The sequence below is a fragment of the Geotrypetes seraphini genome, chromosome 8 (assembly GCF_902459505.1).
Source record: "Geotrypetes seraphini chromosome 8, aGeoSer1.1, whole genome shotgun sequence".
In the NCBI taxonomy this organism is placed as follows: domain Eukaryota; kingdom Metazoa; phylum Chordata; class Amphibia; order Gymnophiona; family Dermophiidae; genus Geotrypetes; species Geotrypetes seraphini.
In genome coordinates, this window is record NC_047091.1 from 1,236,991 (window position 1) to 1,260,304 (window position 23,314).

Sequence of the window (23,314 nt, forward strand, 5' to 3'; positions counted from 1 at the left end):
ACCCAATTCTAAAATCAAAATTTTGGGTACATAAGTGAACTAGAATGCATGGAGGGTCAACTTTTAAATAGGCTGCCTCCTTGCAACCTAGGAATGTGCTTTAACTGTGTGTACACAATTTTTAAAAAAGAAACACATATCTTAAAAGTTCCTTTACAGTTTGCGAGGATGGTTGATTTAAAAATGGATTTCATTTGTACTGCTTTATTTCCTTGACCTGTCACCCCTAAAGGAATGCCTCTTTTCCCCATAGCTGGAAACACTGCTGCAGGGGAATCCCATGTATACTTTTAGCCATGCTAAGCCTGGGTAACTGTCTTTGGAAACTGTGCTCTCCATGATTAAAACAAAACTTTTGCATTACTTTGTGCAAATATCTACCATGCAGAGAACAAAAACAAACCTTGGCCTTTTCTTCAGACATCATGTGCAGCTCTTGTTCCCCCATCCAGGCCTCAGCCTCAGCAACATCAAAGTAGAACTGCTGGGCCCGTTGGGCCTGTTCCAGCCGCTCATGTCGTTTCTCTGTCTCTCTCACCAGCTCCTTCCAAGCGTCTAATAGTGTGGACAGCCGTTTCTGGACTTCCAGCGTATCCATGGTCTTGCCTCGCTCCTGGATGTCATCTATGCGTGGACGGTGACCCTGGATCTCCTTCTGCAGTGTCTACAAGGGAGAAAGCAAGGAGGGGCAGTCAAGGGAATAATCACAAAGAAAACCTATTTTTCAAAGGTCTTCAGCACAGCCATATCAACAGTACTGGGCACTGGAGTTCCATTTTCCCTATCACAGGGAGAGAAGATATGAGAAACACATAGGGAGAAAGTAAAAAGTAGGTAGTGCAAAAAAACCTAAAGTGGGACAGATGAGATTGAGTGACAAAAACAGACAGAGAAATGAGACACAGAAGGACGGATCTGTTCTTTTCCCCTCTCCTTTCTTTCCTTTAATTATATTGTACTTCTTCCCTCTCCCTCTTGTTCCAGTTCGTTTAATTTTGTCTCGTCTATCTTATTGTCTTGTTTGATGTTTAATTAGTTTAGCCTCTTTGTGTTCTTCCTTTGATTTTATTGTACGTCCACCTTGAAATCTATGATAAGGTGGTATAACAAATTCTAAATAAACTTGGAACTTGGCAAGAGAGAAATCAAGGGAGGATTAAGAATTTAGATTTAATTACTCACCTGATTTTTCTTGATTAGGAGCTGTACACTAGGAAGGTCTCTGCCATGTTCTGTAGAGACTGCCAATGGCAGACGCTCACCCACCCAAAGCTATAAACAGAGGACATGAATTATCAATTGCTGAATCACATATACACAAATATCTACTCACGTTATAAATGCACTCACTCACTGATAACTGCATAGAAAGAATAAAGAGATTACTGAATACTGTTTCAAACCACAGACATACACAGAATTGCACTCACCCAGAGCTGCAAAGACAGAACATATGAACATAACATGTGCCAAACTGGGTCTTTAAAAGTCCTTACTGAAAAAAGCAGGTCTAGACCCATCTTCTCCATCTAGTTACCAACCTATAGCGAATATTCCTCTACTGACCAAAATGTTAGAGTCTATTATATCTGCTCAGCTTTCATCATATTTGGAGAGATTCTCCATTCTTTTACCTTGCCAATTTGAATTTAGACCTAATTTTAGTACCAAATCTTTACTAATCTCACTAATTTCAAAGGTCCAGCAACTTCATTCGTGTAACAATTTTGCTTCAATCTGATCTATCTGCAGCCTTTGACGTCATTCACCATGATATTTTGACTATCAACTTTCTGAGATAGGCACTGGTTCTATAGCCCTAGACTGGTTCTTGTAATTCTTACGATCTTGCTCATAGCACTTTGTCATCTTCTTGGAAGGATCACCTTTGTCTCCTATTCTCTTCCACATTTACTTGACCACTCCGAAGCTTTTCCATCTTTCTCTCTTTGAAACGTATGCAGATGACATCTTTGTTCTCCTTGAGACAGATTCGAACCTCACTAACCTCGCTGGGAATAGAATAGAATCCTGTTGGACAGTGGCCAATTCAGGCAACAGGTACCCATCAGATATCAAGGAGTGAATACATTCCTTATTTCCTTATTGCTATAACTCAGAAATAAAGAGTGACTTTTTAGCCTTTTAAAACTGGTAATTTTTTAGAGACGCGCATTGGTGACGTAATATCTTTGGCAGCACACATCATCAACAAGAGGCTCATGAACATGCTTTTTAGAGCGTCACTTTAACCGCATTCACCATACAGAGCTTGAACCGCTGTGTGTTTCCCTGGTGGGTGAGTCTCTATGGTATTTTTTAATACTTTTTAAATACAAAGTTTTATTGGCCTTTGTTTTATAGTTCATATTTTGTTTAATTTCAGGATTTACTTTTTAGTAATGTGCCCGAAGTACTGTGCTAAGGTATTTTTTCATGTTATGTCCACTGGAGCGGCAGATCATATGTACCCTCATGAGGTTTCATTTGAAGACTCAGTATAATGCACTGCATTCAGATTCATCTATATATGTTATTTTGTAAGATCATGGTTTTAGATGAACGTGAATTTTTTGTGATCAACATTGATGATACTTTAGGCAGTGTTCTTTTGATCTTTTTAATCATCTTTATCACGTTGACTGCACTTATAATGCTTGGGTTTATTATGCTTACGACGCTCACATTCTCATTGTTTTTTTTTCTGACTTCTCTTTGCTCATAGAGATTTAATGCATTATTGTCATTTTTCAATTTAAACCCTGTATATGCAATAACCGTAAATCCTATAGACTAAGCTAGAGAGGCTAGAAAGATGTTAAAGAGCAGCGGTGAAAGAATAGATCCCCAAGGGACTCTGTAGATTTGAGAAATACGGTCTTGGAAATATGAAGAAAACCATTGTAGGACCATACTGGAAATACCAGTAGATTGTGTCAAAAGCCACTGTAAGAGCCAATGTTATCAATAGGACTAATTTATGATGATCTTTGAAATAGTGGATAGCTGTAGTTAGGCCAATTAAGGAAAGTTCTGTGGAATAGTGGGAGTGAAAGCCGGTTTGGTTGGGGTGAATGGTATTGGTATTTTCCTCTCTCTCAGCCGATGCTCTAGCAAAATTCTTCAATGATAAGGTTTCTTCCTTGAGATGCTCTTTCCCTCCTTCAGTCTCTTACAACTCCCTAGTGCCCACCGATTCCACTCCCACCCTAATGGTCTCCAACCCTATCCCAGCTGACAGATCCTGGACCACCTTTGAGCGTGTATCTGAATCCCTGGTCCTCAATCTCTGCCTCAAACTGAAATCCTGTAATTGCTCCTTGGACCCATTCCCCTCCTACCTATACGAGAACATTCCCGCTCAGGCTATTTCTTCTATCTCCATTCTCATAAACTCCGCCCTTCAGTCAGGCCATTTCTCCCCAGAAATGGGTCATATCGCCTTGACCCCACTACTGAAAAAAATCTGATCTTGACCCTTCCATACCATCCAGCTATCGCCCAATTGCAAATATCCCTCTCCTAACCAAGATGCTAGAGTCCATCATTTCTTCCCAACTCTCATCATACTTAGAGAGATTCTCTATTCTTTTACCCTATCAATATGGCTTTCGTCCTAACTTCAGCACCGAATCCCTACTGTCTTCCCTGATTTCAAGGGTTCAACAACTTCACTCTCGAAACAAGTTCGCCGTCCTCCTACAATTTGACCTTTCCGCTGCTTTCGACGTTGTTCACCATGATATTCTTGTTTGCCAACTCTCTGAGATAGGTATCAACTCCACATTCCTAGGTTGGTTCTCTAAATTCCTCCGCTCTCGTTCTTACATTGTTAACATGAATGGCACCTCATCCTCCCCCTGGAAACCGAATTGTGGAGTCCCGCAAGGCTCTCCACTATCCCCTATCCTTTTCAACATCTATATGTCCTCCCTAAAACTCCTCCACCTATCCCCCCTTGAAACAATTTACACTTATGCAGACGACATCCTCGTCCTCCTCGAGACCGATTCGAACCTCACCGACCTGTCTAAGAACATATCCTCTTGTATAATGAACCTACAATCCTGGGCCCACACTGTGCAAATGAAATTGAATGAGTCCAAAACAAGACTTCTTTGGCTCGGTCCAAAACTAGATCACCTACCCACCTCCATCCCACTACCCTCTGGCTCCTCTCTGCAGCTTGAGTTCTCGAGCAAGGTCTTGGGCATCATCATTGATTCCACATTGTCCTTCAATGACCACCTCCAATCCTTGGTAAAAAAATGCTTTTTCAGCCTTCACATGCTGAGGAAAGTTAGATCCTGCTTCCATCAAAAACATTTTACCCTCCTTGTCCAATCCATCATCCTCTCCAGATTGGACTATTGCAACTCTATCTACTTAAGCCTAACTAAGAAAAACCTCCACAGACTCCAACGGATTCAGAATGCCGCGGCCAAGCTCATCTTCGCTAAAAGTAAATTTGACCATGTCTCCCCGCTCCTGGCCAAGCTCCACTGGCTTTCAATAATCGCTAGGGTCCACTATAAATGCGCCTGTTTAACTTTCAAAATCCTATATGGTATCCTCCCTCCCTTTATCCCTCTTTCTTGGAATTCCTCAAACCCTAATACCACCAGATCCTCCCACAAATTAAAACTATCCTTCCCCTAGCTAAAAGGCATTTCCCACACAGGAAAGCTAGGGACCTCCCTCCACTTCAAAATCACTGAGCTCTGGAACAACCTTACCTCCCCTCTTTGGAACTTGAGCTCTCTCCAAGTTTTCCACAAACATCTGAAAACCTGGCTTTTCTCAAAAAATGTAAGTCTCCCTCCAACTTAGGAATCAAGGAAACTCTTATATCTTGGCATCCCAAGTCCTCTAAATTTTCTTCACACTTCTACCTCTAACCCTCTGTTGTAGTTCCTTCCTATTTCTCCTACTGTAAACTGCGTCGAGCTCTACGAACGTGGAGATGATGCGGTATACAAACCTAAGGATTAGATTAGATTAGATTAGTTGATTGAATACCAGTTTTTCTGTAACTTTGGCTATAAAGGGAAGGTTTGCTAGAGCATTGCTTTTCAGAAGAGTTTGCTAATTTGAGTTTGGGGAATACAGTGGCAGATTTCCATGGCCTGGGCAAAGTTCCTGTTGAGAGGCTTTTAGTTATCATCTCTAGAAGGCATGGACCAAAAATGGAAAAATGTTTTTTGAGAGTAATTAGAGGGATCGGTTCAGAAGAATTGTTTGATGTGTTCATAGTCTGTAGTTTTCTATAGATATCGTCTAATGAGGGTGAGCGGAATTCTGCAGCTGAATGGAGAAAAGGGATTTTCTGCCTCAGAAAAGCTCCAAAAAGATTGAACTTCAAGATCTTCGGACTGCCAGTCGGATGAACCCCAACAGACCTCCGCCCCCTGAAAACCTTTCCACATGACCAGGGGCAGGAAATGCAGCTTGCGCCTTGATACCCCAAGGGATGTTACTCAGGACGCACCCAGCCTGCACTTAAACCTCTGACATGGTCATAAGGCAAGCTAGCTTCCAGGGGGCCCGAGCCCGAACAGGGTGGCACATAGCAGACTGCCTCCACAGGTCCATTGAAGGTTCTATGTGAAGCAACAGTCCGGCTCCACAGAACTACTTCCTTTCCTCAAGCAAAAGACCACCGCAAGGGGTCACTCAGCACCAAAGCCACCGAAAATGAACTTGAAATCCCCCAAAATAAGAAAAAGAAGCAGAGCAAATCAAAAAGACTTCTGCATGGATCTCTTGCAGAAATTGAAACTGTAGGTGGCTCTGTCTCTCTCTCAGTAGTAGGTGGTGCACATGGTGAGAAAAGTGTTGGTTTTCTGCATGTACTGAATCGTGGCTATGGATTGGACACCTTGCATATAAAATCCAGAAGGGATGTAGCAGAAATGAATCTGATCTTTAATTTCTGAATCACTCTATGCCAGGAGTCCCTCCTTGAGGGCCGCAATCCAGTCGGGTTTTCAGGATTTCCCCAATGAATATGCATGAGATCTATGTGCATGCACTGCTTTCAATGCATATTCATTGGGGAAATCCTGAAAACCTGACTGGATTGCGGCCCTCAAGGAAGGACTTTGAGATCCCTGCTCTATGCCTACCTAGGTTCAAGATGACTTACAAATTAAGGGTTTATATTATAAATTTGAGTTACAAAAATTAGATGTAGGTATACTAGAAGAAAATTACCAGATGTATTGAGAAGCATACGCAGAAATGCCATTAGAGATTACAACATAGTGGTTTAATTTACCGTAAAGGTATGCAACAAAGAGCTCAAAGGGAAGCTCATGTAGGGTTTGGGAGGATGGAGAGCTAAGTAATTGATGTATATTTGTTAAGTGTCAATGGTGTATATGTTCTCAAAAAGGAGAGTTTTCAGGTTTTTTTTTCCAGAATCCAAGGTAGGTAGGTTCTGTCTTGATGATTGTTGGAAGATCATTCCAGGTCCTGGGGCCACTGTTAAAGGAATGTACCTCTGCTTATTTCACAAAGGAGAAGTAAAGGTGGATTTTGTTTTGGACTTACTGGTGTGGTCTGCATTATTCAAAGAGAGAGAGTGGATTGTCTAGTGCTTGCTCGGTCTGGGACTCCAGCTGATAAGTTGGTCCCAGCTCTGGGCCTTACAAAAATAAAATAACTTTGTGTCCCCCTTCCAAGCATCTGGGTAAGAAAGGGGGTCACACAGTATGGGTTTTCTTATGTTCCTGTCTCACTTGTTCCCTAAATCTACTTCTGTGCATAAACATCGGATATACTGTTCCAAAGGGATGTGGCTGGGTACCCTTGCCCACAATGTCCCAGATACTCACAATCTCATCCTCCAGGTCTCGGTTGAACTGGTGCCCCTCCTTAGATGCAAGAAGTAGCCTGCGCCTTTCACATAGTGGGCCACGTAGCACATTAAACTTCTTTTCTACATTCCAGGGCTTGGAATCTACCTCGTCCTTGTTTGCATCCTCCTGGCTCAAGGCCAGTGCCTGAATCTTAATGGCTTCCACCTCCTTCTCCCGAATCTCCATCTGACTCTCCAGCATCTGAAAGAAGGGAAACTCAGTATCACAATCTGATCATAATCTGATCACTATGGGGCTCATAATCAAAACCAAAAAACATCTAAAAAGTGGCCTGAATGGGTACTTGGACGATCAAAAAGCCTGATCGTCCAACTACCCATAACCAAAGCTGGTTTTAGATAAATCTAAAACCAGCTTAGGCCTTTCCCCTGTCTCTAAACGCATAAAGCGAAAAGAGGTGTTTTTAGAGGAGGGGAAAGGGCGGGAGGTGGGCCAACCTACACATAGGCGTATAACCAAAACTTTAGGCAGGTTGTCTAGTCGGCACTTATACGTTTTGATTTAGACCAAGTCAAAACAGGTATAAGAGCCGAAAAAGGGGCCACTGAGCTGATTGCAACTGCAACAATCAGCTCAGCGGCCCAGCAACCTACCCACCTCCCACTGCAACCATCACGGCAGGAGATGGCTCATCTCCCCTGCCGCGATAGCGATACCAACAAGTGCCGCCAAACGCAGCACTTGGGATCGCTATTGTGGGAGAAGAGAAGAGCTATCTCTCCTGCCACGATCCATCCCTCCTCTCGACACGATCCGGGCAGGAGGGAGCCCAAGCCCTCCTTCCCCAGTGCCCCCCACATGCCTAAAAATGATCTGGGCAGGAGGGAGCCTAAGCCCTCCTGCCCCAGCAATCACCTCACTCCGCCGATCCGATCTGGGCAGGAGGGAGCCCAAGCCCTTCTACCCAGGCAACCCCCCTACCCTCCACCCCCACTAAGATATGGGCAGGAGGGATCCCTGGCCCTCCTGCCCTCGATGCACCCCCCTCCCATGATCACCCCCAAACCCCCGATCGCCCCCGCCGACCCCTCAACACCCCCACCCTCGACACCCCCCATACCTGAAAAAAAGGTTGGCTGGACAGACGGGTCCCAAGCCAGTCTGTCCAGCAGGCCCGCCATTCGTCGAATGGTGGGCCTTAGGGCCTGATTAGCCCAGGCGCCTCAAACCCCGCCCACAGGTGAAGCCTGAGGCGCCTGGGCCAACTGGAATCGGCCCAGTAGCCCATTATTGGCATCTACTGGGTTTTCACCCTGAGTTCAGGGAGAGACCCCGATTTGCCTTTAAATGTGGTAGAAATTTGGGGGAACATTTGAAACAGAGTGTTGATTATAATATTAATATTGATGCTGGTCATGCCCCTTCTGGGACATGTAGGTTTTGCCAGTTTTCTATGCACACTCACAGCATTCATGTACCTAACATCGATTTTGAATTACATCCAAGACCAATTGTAATTCAGCGCCTGTGGTTTATGGGATTTTTTTCCCCTTGCCATAAATGTACGTAGGACAAACCAAAAGAGCAGTAAAAATTCGCATTGCAGAGCACTTGAGCTACATCAGGACTAAAGAATGACACGGGGAAAAAATGTATCATCCCCGTGAACTCGTCCCCGCCCCATCCCCATGAGCTCAGTCCCAGCCCCTGCCCTGCAAACTGTCAGATCCCACCCGCACAAGACTCGAAGAGTTATGATTTTATACTGAACTTATTTTATTAAAGTATAAAAAGAGACTATTCTGTACAATTCTCATTTTATAAACACGAATAATACAGAGCAAGGTCAACAAAACCCCTGTCTCCCCTCCCTTTCACAAATATCCCCTCCACTATTGTGAAAACTGAACAAACCAAATTACTACAGAATGCTACATAGAAAAATCAAGCTAACAGAATACTTCAGTCACACATGACAGGAATAGTGTTAGGGGAGAGCAACTAGGGCAACTGCCCCCTGGTCAGAGAGAGAGCCCTAAGCCAGCTGGAAGCTAAAGAAGCACAGCCTGGGCTTTGCAGTTCCCAGTTATGTCTAATATAATAATAATAATAATAATAACAGCTTATATACCGCAATACCGTGAAGTTCTATGCGGTTTACAAAAGATTAAGCAACGGTACAAATTGACTGACTTCAAGAGGGGAAGAAGAAAGAGAAGTAATCAGGATACATATTTCAAATCTGAAATATTCTAATCACAAAATATAAAACAAAATTTTTTTTCTACCTTTTGTTGTCTGGTAATTTTATTCTTCAAATCACATTGGGCCCAGGCTTTGGTTTTGGGTTCCTTCTGTCTTCATCGTGGCATGGCTGGCTACTGAACGTAAAATAGGCCCAAGAGGAGCTGGGGAGGAAATGCCGAGTCTGACACAGGTGTAATATTTTTACCACAGGAGCAAGACTTTTCACCGCTTCCACGGGGCAGTGAAAGGTCTTGTCCCCATTCCTGTGGTAAACCAGTTGCAAATGTCCCCATTATTGCGGATTTACTGCGGTGACCACGGTTTACCGCAGTAAATGGACCCTGTGTCATTTTCTAATCAGGACTAATAAAATTGATTCTCCGTTAGTTGAACACTGGAACCAAGAAAATCATATGCTCACCGAACTGAAGTTTTGTGTGCTGAAACAATTTTGCCCTAAAAATGGGGGTGACATATCTCAGCTTCTCACCTACCATGAACAGCGACTAATTTTTGCATGGAAAACTGTTATTCCCTGCAGTCTTAACAGGGAAATTGAATGGCTGGTACCACACTCATAGGGATTTATAATTTGATTCAGTTTTCTTTTTCTTTTTCCGTTGGACCCTTTTACTATGCTTTTAGATGGGTTGCTTACGTCATGATTTGAATAGTATTTATCCCCTGCTGTTCCCATGAGTAATTATGTGCTCATGTGGTTGGGTTCAACGATAATTGCGTCGCTGAACTTGGTAGTGTGCTATCTTTGCTCTCCACCTGGTAAGATAATTGTAAAGCTATTGCTTATTTAGGTTTAAATGTTAGGGGCTCCTTTCCTCGTTATGCTAACGAGGCCCTTGTCACCTTGTTGTTAAAACCGGGCAAGGTGGCTGATGAACCAGGGTCTTATCGCCCGATTTCTTTACTCAGTGTTGATTTAAAATTGTTTTCCCATATGCTGGCTAATCGTCTTGCTCCACATCTCCCAAACGTTATCCAGCTTTTCTCTCATAGGCTGTCAGCCTTGTACTCACTGTGCAATGGTTGTACTGGGAGCTGCTGCCTGGGTTGAAACTACAGCCAGAGGAATGGAAGAACTTCTGCCTCAAACAAGCCTGGAACCTGGACTACTTGTTTCTTCTGACTGCTTCTCTGATCTACTGAACGGCAAGAGACCTCGCTGGACATCGCACATGCAGTAGAGAGGAGGAAACGCAATCAGCTCCAATCCTGGAAGAAACCATCACGGAGCCACTCAGTCTGCATTCGAGCCCACTGTGGATAGAACCTGGGGCGAGCCTTACTCCCAAGAGAACACTCCCTGAGCTCTCGAACTGTTAGTGCAGGTTGGCCAAGAAGGTACACTGCAAAGCAGTCTGTCCTTTGGCTACAGGCATCTGATCTCACAGTCTGAGTTCTCCCGCAGACAGAGATGTCCCAAACCTGGGAGCCTCTGCAGCACCAAAAGGCCTTACGATCGGATTAAAAACAAAACAAAACCCAAATTAAAAGAAAAATAAACATGAGCAGAACAGACAGGCTTCCACCATTTCATATGTAGAGAGACAAACTGAGGAGTTACAGAACAACCTAGAGCAATGTCTCGCAAACTGTGTGCCATGGCACTCTGGTGTGCTGCTGCAAATTTCAGGTGTGCCAAAAGAGATTTTTAAGAAATCATCGCATTTTAAAAGCCAGCATTTCAGTGCAGCACTGTCAGCGCTGGACTGTTCAGCACAGCATGTTGCAATGCCTGCAATCCAACACCGCCCCCCCCCCTCGAATCCACCACTGAACAGTCCCACCCTGGCACTGAAGAGTCTACCCCCAGACACACCCACAAACCCACCTTGATCCAGCGCTCCTACACAAATTCCCCAATCAAGCACCTGCCACCCCCAACAAACCCCAAACTTACCGCTGAACAGTCCCACGATCCGCGAACCCACACATCCTCCCCACACACCCCCGATTCAGCATACAACACCTTACCACACCTCCAAGCCCACAGCTGAGCAGTCCCGCCCCGGTACTGAAGAGTCCACTCCCCTACCGCTGAACAATAATCCATTGATGCAAGCAGTCCCATGATCAAAAAGGTGGGGCAGAATACTGAAGTGGCAGCTTTTAAAGGGCCAGCGCTGAACTGTCCCATTCCATGCTGAGATGGGTGTCCAGGTTGGAGGAGGTCCTTGGGGTTGGAGGGGGTCCCTGCCCACTAGCCCATCCTAGATTTGTCCAAGGAGGGGGGCTTTTTATTAAGCCCAGCTGTTTTCTTCCTTAAAAAGGGCCTGTTTTATTTTATTGTGTTGCCTTACAGCTTGCCAGACAAAACATCTCCTCTAGCTGCGAAAAACAAATGTACACAGAGTTTGGGCAGGTTGCTGCTGCCCACTTTACCCTGGCTGAGCTGTGCTCAGGGCAGCTTTTTGCCCACCTGCACTTCCTGGGCCTGTGGCAAGAGTTATCAAGAGATTTGTGGACCTGTGACTGAACAGAACTTTCTTCTGGGACTCCGGTACTGGTGGAATTTCAAGTGCTTGTGGACCTTGTTTAACTTGTTGCCCCTGGGACTTTCTACTCATGCTTAGTAGAGGCTACCAACCTCCCCTACCCTTTTAGAAGAAGTTCAGTAGGAGGGATGTCCACTCCCTCTTGCTCTAGCCTTCTCATCAAAGTTGCTGGCCTTCCCCTTCTCGGTGCATCCTAGGGCTCTAATTGGCCCAGGCGCCTAAGGCCCTTCCTTAGAGAAACTGGCTCTAGTCTAGAATAATAGATGACTTTATGTTGTGTAGGCAAGAGTCTGTCAACTTTATAAGCATCTGCTTGAAGGTTACAATGATAATGATAATAACAGTTTATATACCGCAGGACCATGAAGTTCTATGCGGTTTACAATGATTAAAAAAGTTGATGTGAATGTTCCTTGAAAACTAACAGCAAGTAATTACAGTTTTATTTTTATGCAGTAGTTATTTTAGCCCTAAAATATTAAAATGGATAAATTTTGGGGAAGATCTGAGAAAAGTGAGGGAGAGGATGACAGGGGAAAACAGAAATTAAAGTTAATTAAGCAATCCAGTTCATCCAAACATAAATACAATAAGATTATATCAGATTTGGTTTCATTTTATCAAAGGACTAAACTAAACTAAACCTTAAGCTTATATACCACATCTTCTCTATAAAAATAGAGCTCGATACGGTTTATAAAAATTAAAAGGGAAGTACAGTGGGAGTTGGTGATAGAGGGAAGCGAAAATTTACATTTTTGAAAATAACCAAGTTTTCAAGTGTCTTCAGAATAGTTGGTTCAGGTTGCGCAGCTGGGCAGGGAAATTATTCCAAAGCTCTGTAGTTTTGAAGTGAAGAGATTTCCCTAGTTTTCCAATGTAGGTAACACCTTTTAATGAGGGGAAAGACAATTTGAGCTTTTGGATAGATCTGGTGATGCCAGGTCTCGCAGCATTACAAGATAGAGGAATTAAAGGGGGAAGAATGCCATGCAGGATCTTGACAGTTAGGCAGGCACATTTAAAGCAGACCCTGGAAATTACTGGGAGCCAGTGGAGTTGTAGCAAGAGCGGAGAAACATGGTCAAATTTGCTCTTTGCAAAGATCAGCCTAGCTGCAGTATTCTGGATCTGCTGAAGTCTTTGAAGACTTTTCTTGGTCAGATTTAAATAGACCGAGTTGTAGTAGTCCAGCCTCGAAAGAATGATTGATTGAACAAGAACAGCAAAATGTTGTTGGTGGAAACAGAATCTTACTTTCTTCAACATATGGAGGCTAAAAAAGCATTTTTATTTATTTATTTTTTTACTAGAGAGTTAAGATGATCAGTAAATGAAAGTGTTGAGTCTATAATGACGCCCAAACTTTGCTTGAGAATTCAATCTGCAGTGAAGGTCCAGAAGGCAGTGGAATGAACGGAGGTAGCTGATCTAATTTTGGGCCAAGCCAAAGTAGTTTTGTTTTGGACTCATTTAGCTTCATTTGTACAGTAAGGGCCCAAGACTGAAGTTTCGTTATGCATTCTAAAATATTCTAGGTGAGGTTAGTAAGATTCGAATCTATCTCGAGAAGGACTAAGATGTCATCTGCATATGTATACAGTGTTTCAGTGGGGGAGAGATGGAAAAGCTTCAAGGTGGACATATAGATATTGAAAAGAATAGGGGATCCCTGCGAGACTCCGCATAACGGCTTCCAGGGTGATGACCTGGTGCTATTTATATTAACAGTGTATGAGCGAGATCATAAGTTTCAAGTTCAAGTTTATTAAAATATTTGTTTGACCGCTTAATCTAATTTCTAAGCGGTTACCATGATAAAATTACATAAAAACAAGTTAAACAGTTACATTAAGACGTATATTAAAACAGGGAAACAAGTGACTTGCACAGCCATACGACAACAAAGGGACAGATGGGGAAGAACTACAATTGATATAGGATAGGCAAAACATCAGTGGCTAAAACAATAGGTAAAAAATTATTAATAAAAATTAAGATTTAATTATAAACTTGGCCCTTAAAAGGGCATTTTAACCAAAAGCGTCTCGGAATAAAAATGTCTTTAATCCTGTTTTAAATTGTTTTATGTCTGATTCGTTACGAAGATATATAGGCAATAAATTCCAGAGAGAAGGAGCAATAACAGCAAAATTGTTGGTGCGTAAAGTATTAATTGATTTTAAAAAAGGTATAACTAAAAGATTTTGAGAAGTTGAGCGGAGGGATTTTGACGTAACATATGGGATTAAAAGGCTATTAATAAAATCAGGTTGGTTATTCAGTCTGGTTGTAAATGTTAAAAGTGAAATTTTATAGTTAATCCTATGTTCGATTGGCAACCAATGGGCGTTGATTAGGAGAGGGGAAACGTGATCATATTTCTTTGCCCCGCTAATGATCTTAATAGCGGTATTTTGGACGATCTGTAGTCGTCTGATCTCTTTTTTTGTAATGCCTTTATAAAGGGCATTACAGTAATCTAAACAGGAAATTACCAATGAGTGAATTAAAGTTTTCAGTGCAGCAGGTTCCAGTAACTTAGAAAGAGAACCAGTCTAAGACAGTGGAATCAATACCTACCTCAGAAAGTTGGTACATCAGAATGTCGTGGTGAATGATGTCAAAGGCCGCAGATAGGTCAAATTGTAATAGAATAGCAAACTTATTACAAGAGAGTAGATGCTGAATCTTTGAGATTAGTGAGACCAATAGAGATTCGGTACTGAAGTTAGGTCTGAAACCATATTGGCAAGGTAACAGAATGGAAAATCTCTCTAAATATAATGAAAGTTGAGCAGATATGCTAGACTAACATTTTGGTCAGGAGGGGAATGTTCGCTATGGGATGGCGAGGAAGGGTCTAGGTCAACTTTTTTCAGTAGTGGAGACAGAACAATGTGGCCCATCTCTTCAGAAAATAGACCTGACAGTAAGGCAGAATTTATAAGTCTGGTGAGTGATGAGATAGCCTGAGTGGGAATTTTCTCATATAAGTATGAGGGAAATGGATCCAAGACACATTTACAAGATCTTAATTTGTGACACAGTTTTGAAACCTGAGCCTCAGATACATACTCAAAGGTAATTCAGGATCTGTCTACTGGGGTAGAAGTGGTGTCACTGGGCACCAGAGAGTCATAAGAAACCAATGATGGAAAAGAGTTTCTTATAGTAGCAACCTTGTTGTTAAAAAATTTTGCTAGATCATCCATACTGTTTGATTTGTGCAACACCTATTTCAAATGAGGTGATGGTGCCAAGTAAGCTTGAACGTCATCTAGTGAAAAAACACCCACAAGGCAAGCCAAGAGAATACTTTGAGAAGCTTCGATCCAACACACAAAAACAATATAAAAAAGATGACAATATTTTGTTCAGTCCCACAAAAGGCCCAGATTGCAAGTTACAAGATTGTGAGGCTTTTAGCAAACCGCATGCAGATGCTGAACATGTTATTTTGCCAGCATTGGAAATTGCCATTGAGTCCATGATCAGCAATGAAGCCGTTGAACAAGTGAGGCATATTCCATTGTTATCTGATACAATTGCTCGTAGAATTAAAGATATGTCACAAGACATTGATGATCAGCTCAAAGAGCATTTCATGAGTGCAAAAGAGGAAATTGACAAGTTGTGGGCACTACAAATTGATGAAAGTACAGGCATTGGTAGAAAAGCTCAATTGCTTGCAATACTGCGCATTATTATTGATGGACAAATCAAAAAGATGTTTTTCTTTTGTTGTGAATTGAAGGAGACAACTACAGGAGATGATATATTCAAGCTGGTGAACCAAAATGTTGAATTGCGAGGACTGCGATGGAACGAATGTATCAGCGTTTGCACTGATGGCGCACCTTCAATGCAAGATCAAAAGAAAGGATTTGTGGCACATGTTTTGAATCATAATTCATGTGTGAAGATTGTGCACTGCATGATTCATCGTGAAGTTTTGATTTCAAAGGCAAACTATGAATGAAGTTATCAAAGTTGTTAATTACATCAAGTCATTTCCACTATGTTCCAGAATTTTGCTAACTTTTGTGAGGCAATGGATTCAGATCACAAATGCCTGTTATATCATACAGAAGTTAGATGGCTATCGAAAGGAAAAGTACTCGCACGTGTTATGTCTCTGCAAACTGAAATTGTTTCTTTCTTTGATGCTGAGAATGTTAGTTTCAAATTTCTTCACGATGATATTTGGTGGCTTGAAGTGGCTTTCCTCAATGACCTTTTTGATAAATTTAATACCTTAAATTTGAATCTGCAGGGTGCAAACGAAAACATTATCACCATCAGTGGAAAACTCAGGGCTTTCAATGGGAAGTTGCAATTGTGGATTAAGAAGACTAACAATTCACAGCTTGATTCCTTCCCAGGCATTGATGCATCTCCACACAAACATAAGAACATAAGAATTGCCACTGCTGGGTCAGACCAGTGGTCCATCGTGTCCAGCAGTCCCCTCACGCCGCGGCCCTTAGGTCAAAGACCAGTGCCCTAACTGAGATTAGCCTTACCTGCGTACGTTCTGGTTCAGCAGGAACTTGTCCAACTTTGTCTTGAAACCCTGGAGGGTGCTTTCCCCTATAATTCACAATAACTCATAAAACTCAGAAGACGATGGAAAATCTTTCTTCATCATTTGCCAAATATTTCCTTCGCTTGAAACAAAAGAGTATGAGTGGGTCATCAATCCATTCATGAACCATGGAGATACATGTCTGACGATGGCTGAAGAAGAAAATCTCATCGATCTTAAGAATGACCTAGTTCACAAAATGTCATTTGCTGAGCAAGAATTGTCCAGCATTTTGGATCTCAATTTGTAGCCAATATCCTAAGTTGAGCAACAAAGCAATCAAGGCTTTATTACCATTTGGATCTTCTTATCTTTGTGCAGATGGTGAATTATGAAATGTGTGTTTGCTTGTCAACTATCGAGCCACATTTTGAGTTAATTTGCACTCAAAAACAAGCTCATCAATCACATTGATTAACAATTCTATTCTATTTACATTAGATTCACCATTGTTACAATTACCGATACTTAGGGCTCCTTTTATCAAGGTGTGCTACGGGGGTTAGCGCGTTGGACATTTCATCATGCGCTAACCCCTGCGGCAAGCCAAAAAACTAACGCCTTGTCAATGGCGGCGTTAGCAACTAGCACGGCAGGCGGTATTCTGCGTGTTAACCGCCTACCGCACCTTGATAAAAGGAGCCCATAGCTTAAAGAACTTTAAATAAATAACATTTAAATTTAAGTTTTTGTTGGTTTTGCAATTTTATAATTTCAGTTATAATGTGCTGCAAAAAACATTTGCTCAGTTTGGTGTGCCACGAAAAATATTTGCTCCATTTAGTGTGCCAGAGCTAAAAAAAAGTTTGAGAGACACTGGCCTAGAGTGATGGGAGGTAGAGCAAAGAAAATTCTAATGAGGCTTTCTACACAGAATTTCACGGAAAGGGATTGACTACCCAAGAGTTTAGGAATGGTGTGCCTATTGCACTAGAATATAAGTTACACATGTCTCTCCAATATTTAGGTGCAAGCACTTACAGTACACCAGTTCTATGGCTTGCTGTTAAGTGTTTGTGCCTAAATTATAGGTATGTGTTTCCTTTGTAGAATACTAGCAAAACAGTTGAAAATAGGCATCTACTTAAAAAAAATAAAATAAAATAAAATAGACACCACATAAGCTCCCTGTTATAGATTTACCCCCTGCTATCTATGTGCCTTAGCAATTTCATTCAGGTCCATATTCTGTAGTAAATGATCTTTATATTGATCTGAGTTCAGCCTCTGATTAGGTGGATCAAAATGCACTATTGTTGAAATAAAACAAAGAGAAGTCAAATGTTTTAACTTATTTTCATCTTTCTTAAATATAGATGGTGGCACGTCAAAAGCATGCAGGACTTTGGCGCGCCATCAATCCTGCGGTGACATTTGCGCGCAGGGTATATGTGTGCCACCGCTTCTGCCGCTATAAAGCCTTTATGTTAGCGCTCTGGGGGTGTGGGGGGGACTCCCCCTACATTTACAAGTCTTTGCGCTCCTGTTGGGGAGTGGGGTGGGGGAAACCCCCCCTCATTAGACTAAAAACTTCCGACCATATGAGCATCGGAGCATTTACCTTACCAGCTCACGGTAAAAACCTCTATCACAGCTACAGTGAATCTTTACGGTTAGTCTGCACAGCTATATCAGCCACAACTATAGCTGGCTATTTCATAACTAGCTAGATTTAGGAAAATTTTCAAATGCAAATAGTCAGATAGATTGTAGTCAAAATTATGTCTAAATATAGCTGACAGAAATAGTTGGCTATTTATTGCATGTTATCAAAGCTTCCTTAATTTTGTGACAAAAGGCATTGTCTGCGATTCATTATAATTATGCTCTGTCTGCACACCCTGGTAAAAATGCTCAGTCTCTACCAGAAAGATGTTTGGTTCATGTACCACAGCCTTGCCCATACACTCTGTCTGATCTATAGATGCTAGTAACAAGGCCTGGTCAATATTTAGCATCACGGTCAGCACTATGTTTAAGTGTTGGCTATGGCAGTTAGATAAAACATATATTCATCACAGGTTCATGGATTCCAGCTAGAAATGAATATCCCTGCAGTGTGGTCAGTGTTGGCACTATCCAGGTAGAAGCAATATTGAACCTGCTATCCAAATAACTAACTAGCTCAAGTTAGGACAGCAATTTTTCGATCCTAGCTTTACCCTGATAGTAGTCTGAATATTGCTGCTTTCTGGATAACTATCAGCTGTGCCTTCTCTGCCCATGTCCCAACTTGCCACTATCTGGAAGTGCCCATTACCTGTTGCTTTTTGAGCAGAATGTTGACGCTGGTTAGATCCTTCCCATAGTCGTCAGAGTGTAGCTGCCCCTCCAGGTTCTCCATCCAGCTCTCTAGGGCTGAGCAGCTCTGGGTGAACAGCTCTGCTCGATTAGCATCAAAGAGACACTGGGCCTTCAGCTGTGTTGTGGACTCCAGCTCGTCCCAGAGCTTGTATAGTACACTTAGTTTTTCCTGCACTATAGGCTCCAGTTCTGGCTTCTCCACCAATAGTTGCTGACCTTCCTGCAAGAAGGCACAGAGACAAAGAGAGAGATTGGGTGTCTCAGCCTTAGAAACAGAAAATCTATGACACTCTAGTGCCATTGGAAAAATACTGATTTAACTCACACATGAGGACCACACACAACCAAAATTGGCTGCACTTACTGCAGCAGGACTTGCTTAGCACACATTAATCTTTTCTGACTCCATAAACAATTTCCTTTAAGTTACCCATAGTGTACTTATCTTTCATCTAAACACTTATTTCTCTGTCCTATCTGTCCATATGTTCTATCGTTCTTTAGCCCCTATGCTATCTATTACGATGTTTTAATATGTTTTGTGTTGACTTTGTAAGGAGAGGACTGTGCACTATTATTTGAATGTTTTTTACTGCAGTAATCACTAAGAATCAAATTTATGCACCCAAAAAATCCATGTGGAGAGCCTTTTTATAAATGGTGCAGAGTTGCGCGCCATTTACTGCAAAGCTTGTAGCATCAGGATCTGCACTCAACTCTAGATGTAAAGATTTATACCAACCAAAACCTGATGTAAATTCTGGCATGTAAGTTAGGTACAGATTTCCTGAATTCTACAAAACTGCCACAGATCTTTGGTGAATGTCCTTGACCCAACCAAGCTCCTCCTTTTAGTTGCACGCTAAAAGATTTGCACATGGATCTTTATAGAATAGCACTTAGCAAGAGGCACGCACTATATTGGAATATGAGTGAATTGTTTCTAGAATAGCAGAAATAGAACTAGGTGTGGAATAGATCAAAACATCATCAGCATATGTGGAGTATTTGACAAACTTATTACCAAACCGCATTCCATTAATTTTTATGTTAGTTTGAGATTTCAACAACAAGGGTTCTAAGGCTATATTATAAAGCAAAGATGATAAATGGCATCCTTGCCTCGTTCCTCTAGTTGGATGAAAAGGTGCTAATAATTTATTATTAATAGATATCCTTGTCCTGGGGCTTGAATTTAGGACTTTGACCATATTTATAGCCAATTGTGAAAATCCAAACCACTGTAAGACCTGAAAAAGAAAAGGTCACTCTATTCTGTCGAAGGTCTTTTCAGCATCCAAGGCCAATGCAATATAATCTTCGTCCATATACTCAGCAGATTTTATTACTTCAATAAAAAGCCTTGAGTTGTCCATAGAGGAATCCATTTTGATTGATGGAAATAATTTTTGGCAAGAATTTTTCCATAAATTTTTGCATCAACATTTATCATGGAAAGAGGCTTGTAGTTCTGAACCAGTGTTGGATCTTTATCGCCCAATAATCGTTGCTTCATTAAATGTGCCTTCCACTTTCTGAGACCTTATGAAGTGTTGAATCAGAGCTGTAAGTTTTGGTAATAAGAGAGACTTGAATGCTAAATAAATTCTACAGTCAAACCATCAGGACCCAGTGTTTTATTTTAGGCCATAATTTTCAGTGCATTATACACATCTGCTTCTTTAATATCTTCATAAAAGGAGGTATTATCCTGCTCCGTTATTGAATGATGATCTATATCCTGAAGGAAATCATAATTATCAGTTGTAACTGAAGAAGTGAATAACACTTTATAGTAAGTATGGAAACAATTCAGAATATCCTCATCACTAGTCATTAATAAATTATTAGTCCTTTACAGCAGAAATATAAGATTTTTCTTTCTTACCCTTAAGGTATTTAGCTAGTAGACTGCCAAATTTATTCTGATCAGAGTAATATGTAGCTCTTTTACTCAATATTCTATTATATTGAAAAATGTGTTTCTTCAATGCTTCTAAAACAAGCATATTCCCGGTATCAGCTTGGTGTTGTCGTTCATATTCAGCAATCTTCAATTCTAATTCTTGCAAAGCCCTATTTTGTTGTTTTTGGTTTTTGCAGTATAAGCTATTATCATTCCTCTGATGTAAGCTTTAAAAGCATCCTAAACATTTGTTCAACCAGGCACTTTCACCTTATTAAACTCAAAATATTTCTTAATAGCCTTTAAAGCCAAGTTGTATAATTGGATCACCCTATTGCTGTCGAGTGGTACATTTCCAGAGGAATTAGGTCAGATTCAGATTACACCGATTGTAAAAAAAACTCTAAAGAATCTATTATGCTGACATCTAATTATCGACCTATTGCAAGTATTCCGCTATTTACCAAACTATTGGAGGGATTGGTTAACTCTGATTTGGTAACTTATTTGGATAAATTCCGTATATTACAGAATAATCAGTCAAGCTTTTGATCAGGCTTTAGCACAGAAACCGTTATTGCCTCACTTTAGAATATCTTCACAGTCTGTTTAGTCAAGGGTCAAGCGCTCTTTGGTTCTGCAAATAGATTTAAGTAGTGCCTTTTATCTGGTTGATCATGTGATTCTAATTGATTGTTTGGAATCAATTGGAATCTCAGGAAATGTTTTGAAATGGTTTCGGGGATTTCTGGGAAAAAGATCTTACCAAGTTTATAATGATGATAATGGCAGAATAGAAATCTCTAATGTAATGTAATGTAATTTGTTTTAAATCAATATTTGGTATGTCTACAATCTACCTGGTTTCCCATTTTCTCCTGGATTGTTCCAAGTCCACACGTAAAGTTCATTTATTTGCATATCCAACAATAAAAGCCTGCCGATTTAAAAGATTTCTTGATAGAACTCTTGCCTTCCAGGCAGGCAAAATGAATGATTGGCTTGGTAAAATTATCCCATGTGTTTCATCCTACCACTCCTTCAGAAAATTAGTAAAGACATAGTTATTTGATAGATTTGTAACCTAAGTTTCTATTGTTCTAGGTTATTCGCATATTATGTATTTTTTATGATTTGTATATGTCGCTGATTGTTCAGTTTCTCTTGCTATAAACCGCCTTGAACTATTGTGGTGTGGTGGTATATAAAAATAAAGTTTATTATTATTTATTTTATTATATTGATATGTTCAATAAAATTAGAATCAGACAGCAATGATGCATTAAATTGCCAAGATGATGCACCTTTCTGTGATATCAAGGAATTCAATTTTAAGGATATCATAGCATGGTCAGATGTTATTATGGAAGATACAGTATGTTGTACCACTTTCATTAGCAAGCTAGATATCAAAACGAAGTCAATATGTGAGTATGAATTGTGAGGAGCTGAAAAAAAGGTGTATTTCATCTCATCTAGATGCAGGAGCCTCCAAGGGTCCACTAAGTTAAACTGCTGTATGATGTCATAATTTCAAGCAAGAACTGATTTCCTGAAATTTCTTTTGTTTCCTACCACATTGCTGTATCAAGTACAATGTTTGTAAAATAAGTTTAAAATTATAAATTTTAAAAAAAGATCTTAAAATCCATCAGATCAAACCATGCCAGAGCCCCCTACCATCTTGCGAAAAAAGCAACAAACTGCATCTGTGCCACCTTATCCAAGATCTTGTTTATAAAAAATGACAAATTTGCATACACTCTTATTGTTACTATGATAATCTCTCAGACTCCTGGAACAAGTTCACTAATATCTGAACAAACAGCAGCACATCATCCACAAGCTGCCTCATAATGTAAGTGAACAAAACCCCTCCCCTCAGTATCTTTTTCAAGGGTTGGGGTGCCATATTCCTCAACATGCATTCAGCTGTGGCTGCTAGCTTTGAGTATTTAACATACAACACAGTAATATCATGTGTTTAGAACAGATGAGATTATCTAATTCCCCTCTCCCATGCCATGCTTACCTTGTCAATCTTGTTCAGCCAATCCTTGTTGGAAGCTAGTTCCGCCATGAAGGCCTGGTGCTTCTGCCACTTGCTATGGAGGTTGCGGGCCTCATCATAGGACATGTCTTGGGCTGTTAGCATTTTCTCATTGATCCAGAGGCTCAGCTGTGGTGGAAGAGGAAGAGTGGAAGAAAAGACAAATGCAGTGACTACAAGAAAAATGATAGAGAAGGCAAGTGAAGATAACTGAAGAATATGGTCCTATCCCCTGAGAACACTGACAGAACACAGAAATATATAATTGGGAGAAAAGAAAGAAAATTTATGCTTAAGCCCTCCAAATATTACTAGTATTGTCAACAATTTTCAGTTCCTTAACAGTGTCTATACCCCTGTGAAGTCATAGGCTCTGTTATCATACAAAGTGCAATTTTTGTATTTTCCATTGAGACTTGATGAAGGTCATTGTCCGGCGAGAACAACACAGAACAAAGAGCAGGATGCGGCAGGCCGTCCTGGGATGGATAGTTTTTGTTTGATACATGCAAGTATAAATAAAAGAAAAAGAAACTCCAGTTGGATATAGATTTTTCTACATGCAGACACCTACTTTTCATATGATTCTGGGTAACCTAGTTAGGAATGAAATTGTGGTAGATAAAGCCAACGCCCTATTAAGAGCAGGTGCTTCTCTGAGAAAGAGATATAAAAAATTGAATATGGATTGCAGCCAGGGCCAGAAAAACACTAGGAATTAATAGTAAGAATAATCATATTTAGTATTTATGTAATTTGCTAGATAAGCAAAACTATAATTGGGTGCATATATAAAACATTTAAGAACATAAGAATTGCCGCTGCTGGGTCAGACCAGTGGTCCATCATGCCCAGCAGTCCGCTCTCACGGCAGCCCGTAGGTCA

The 23,314-nt window shown here is 41.0% G+C and overlaps 1 protein-coding gene across 4 annotated transcripts in view; it reads right to left on the reverse strand.

Annotated features, from left to right (window-relative positions):
• SPTBN2 (spectrin beta, non-erythrocytic 2) overlaps positions 1 to 23,314 on the reverse strand; it is a 293,681-nt gene that overhangs the window by 126,082 nt on the left and 144,285 nt on the right. For all 4 annotated transcript variants that reach the window (XR_004540403.1, XM_033955666.1, XM_033955664.1 and 1 more), the window contains 5 exons: positions 22,412 to 22,558; positions 18,430 to 18,693; positions 6,837 to 7,061; positions 1,183 to 1,272; positions 404 to 664 (listed from right to left, as the gene is read on the reverse strand). Coding sequence is in view for 3 of the 4 variants with exons in the window: in XM_033955666.1 (XP_033811557.1) it covers positions 404 to 664; positions 1,183 to 1,272; positions 6,837 to 7,061; positions 18,430 to 18,693; positions 22,412 to 22,558 (987 nt within the window). In the remaining variant the exon portion in view is untranslated. The remainder of the gene's footprint in view (positions 1 to 403; positions 665 to 1,182; positions 1,273 to 6,836; positions 7,062 to 18,429; positions 18,694 to 22,411; positions 22,559 to 23,314) is intronic.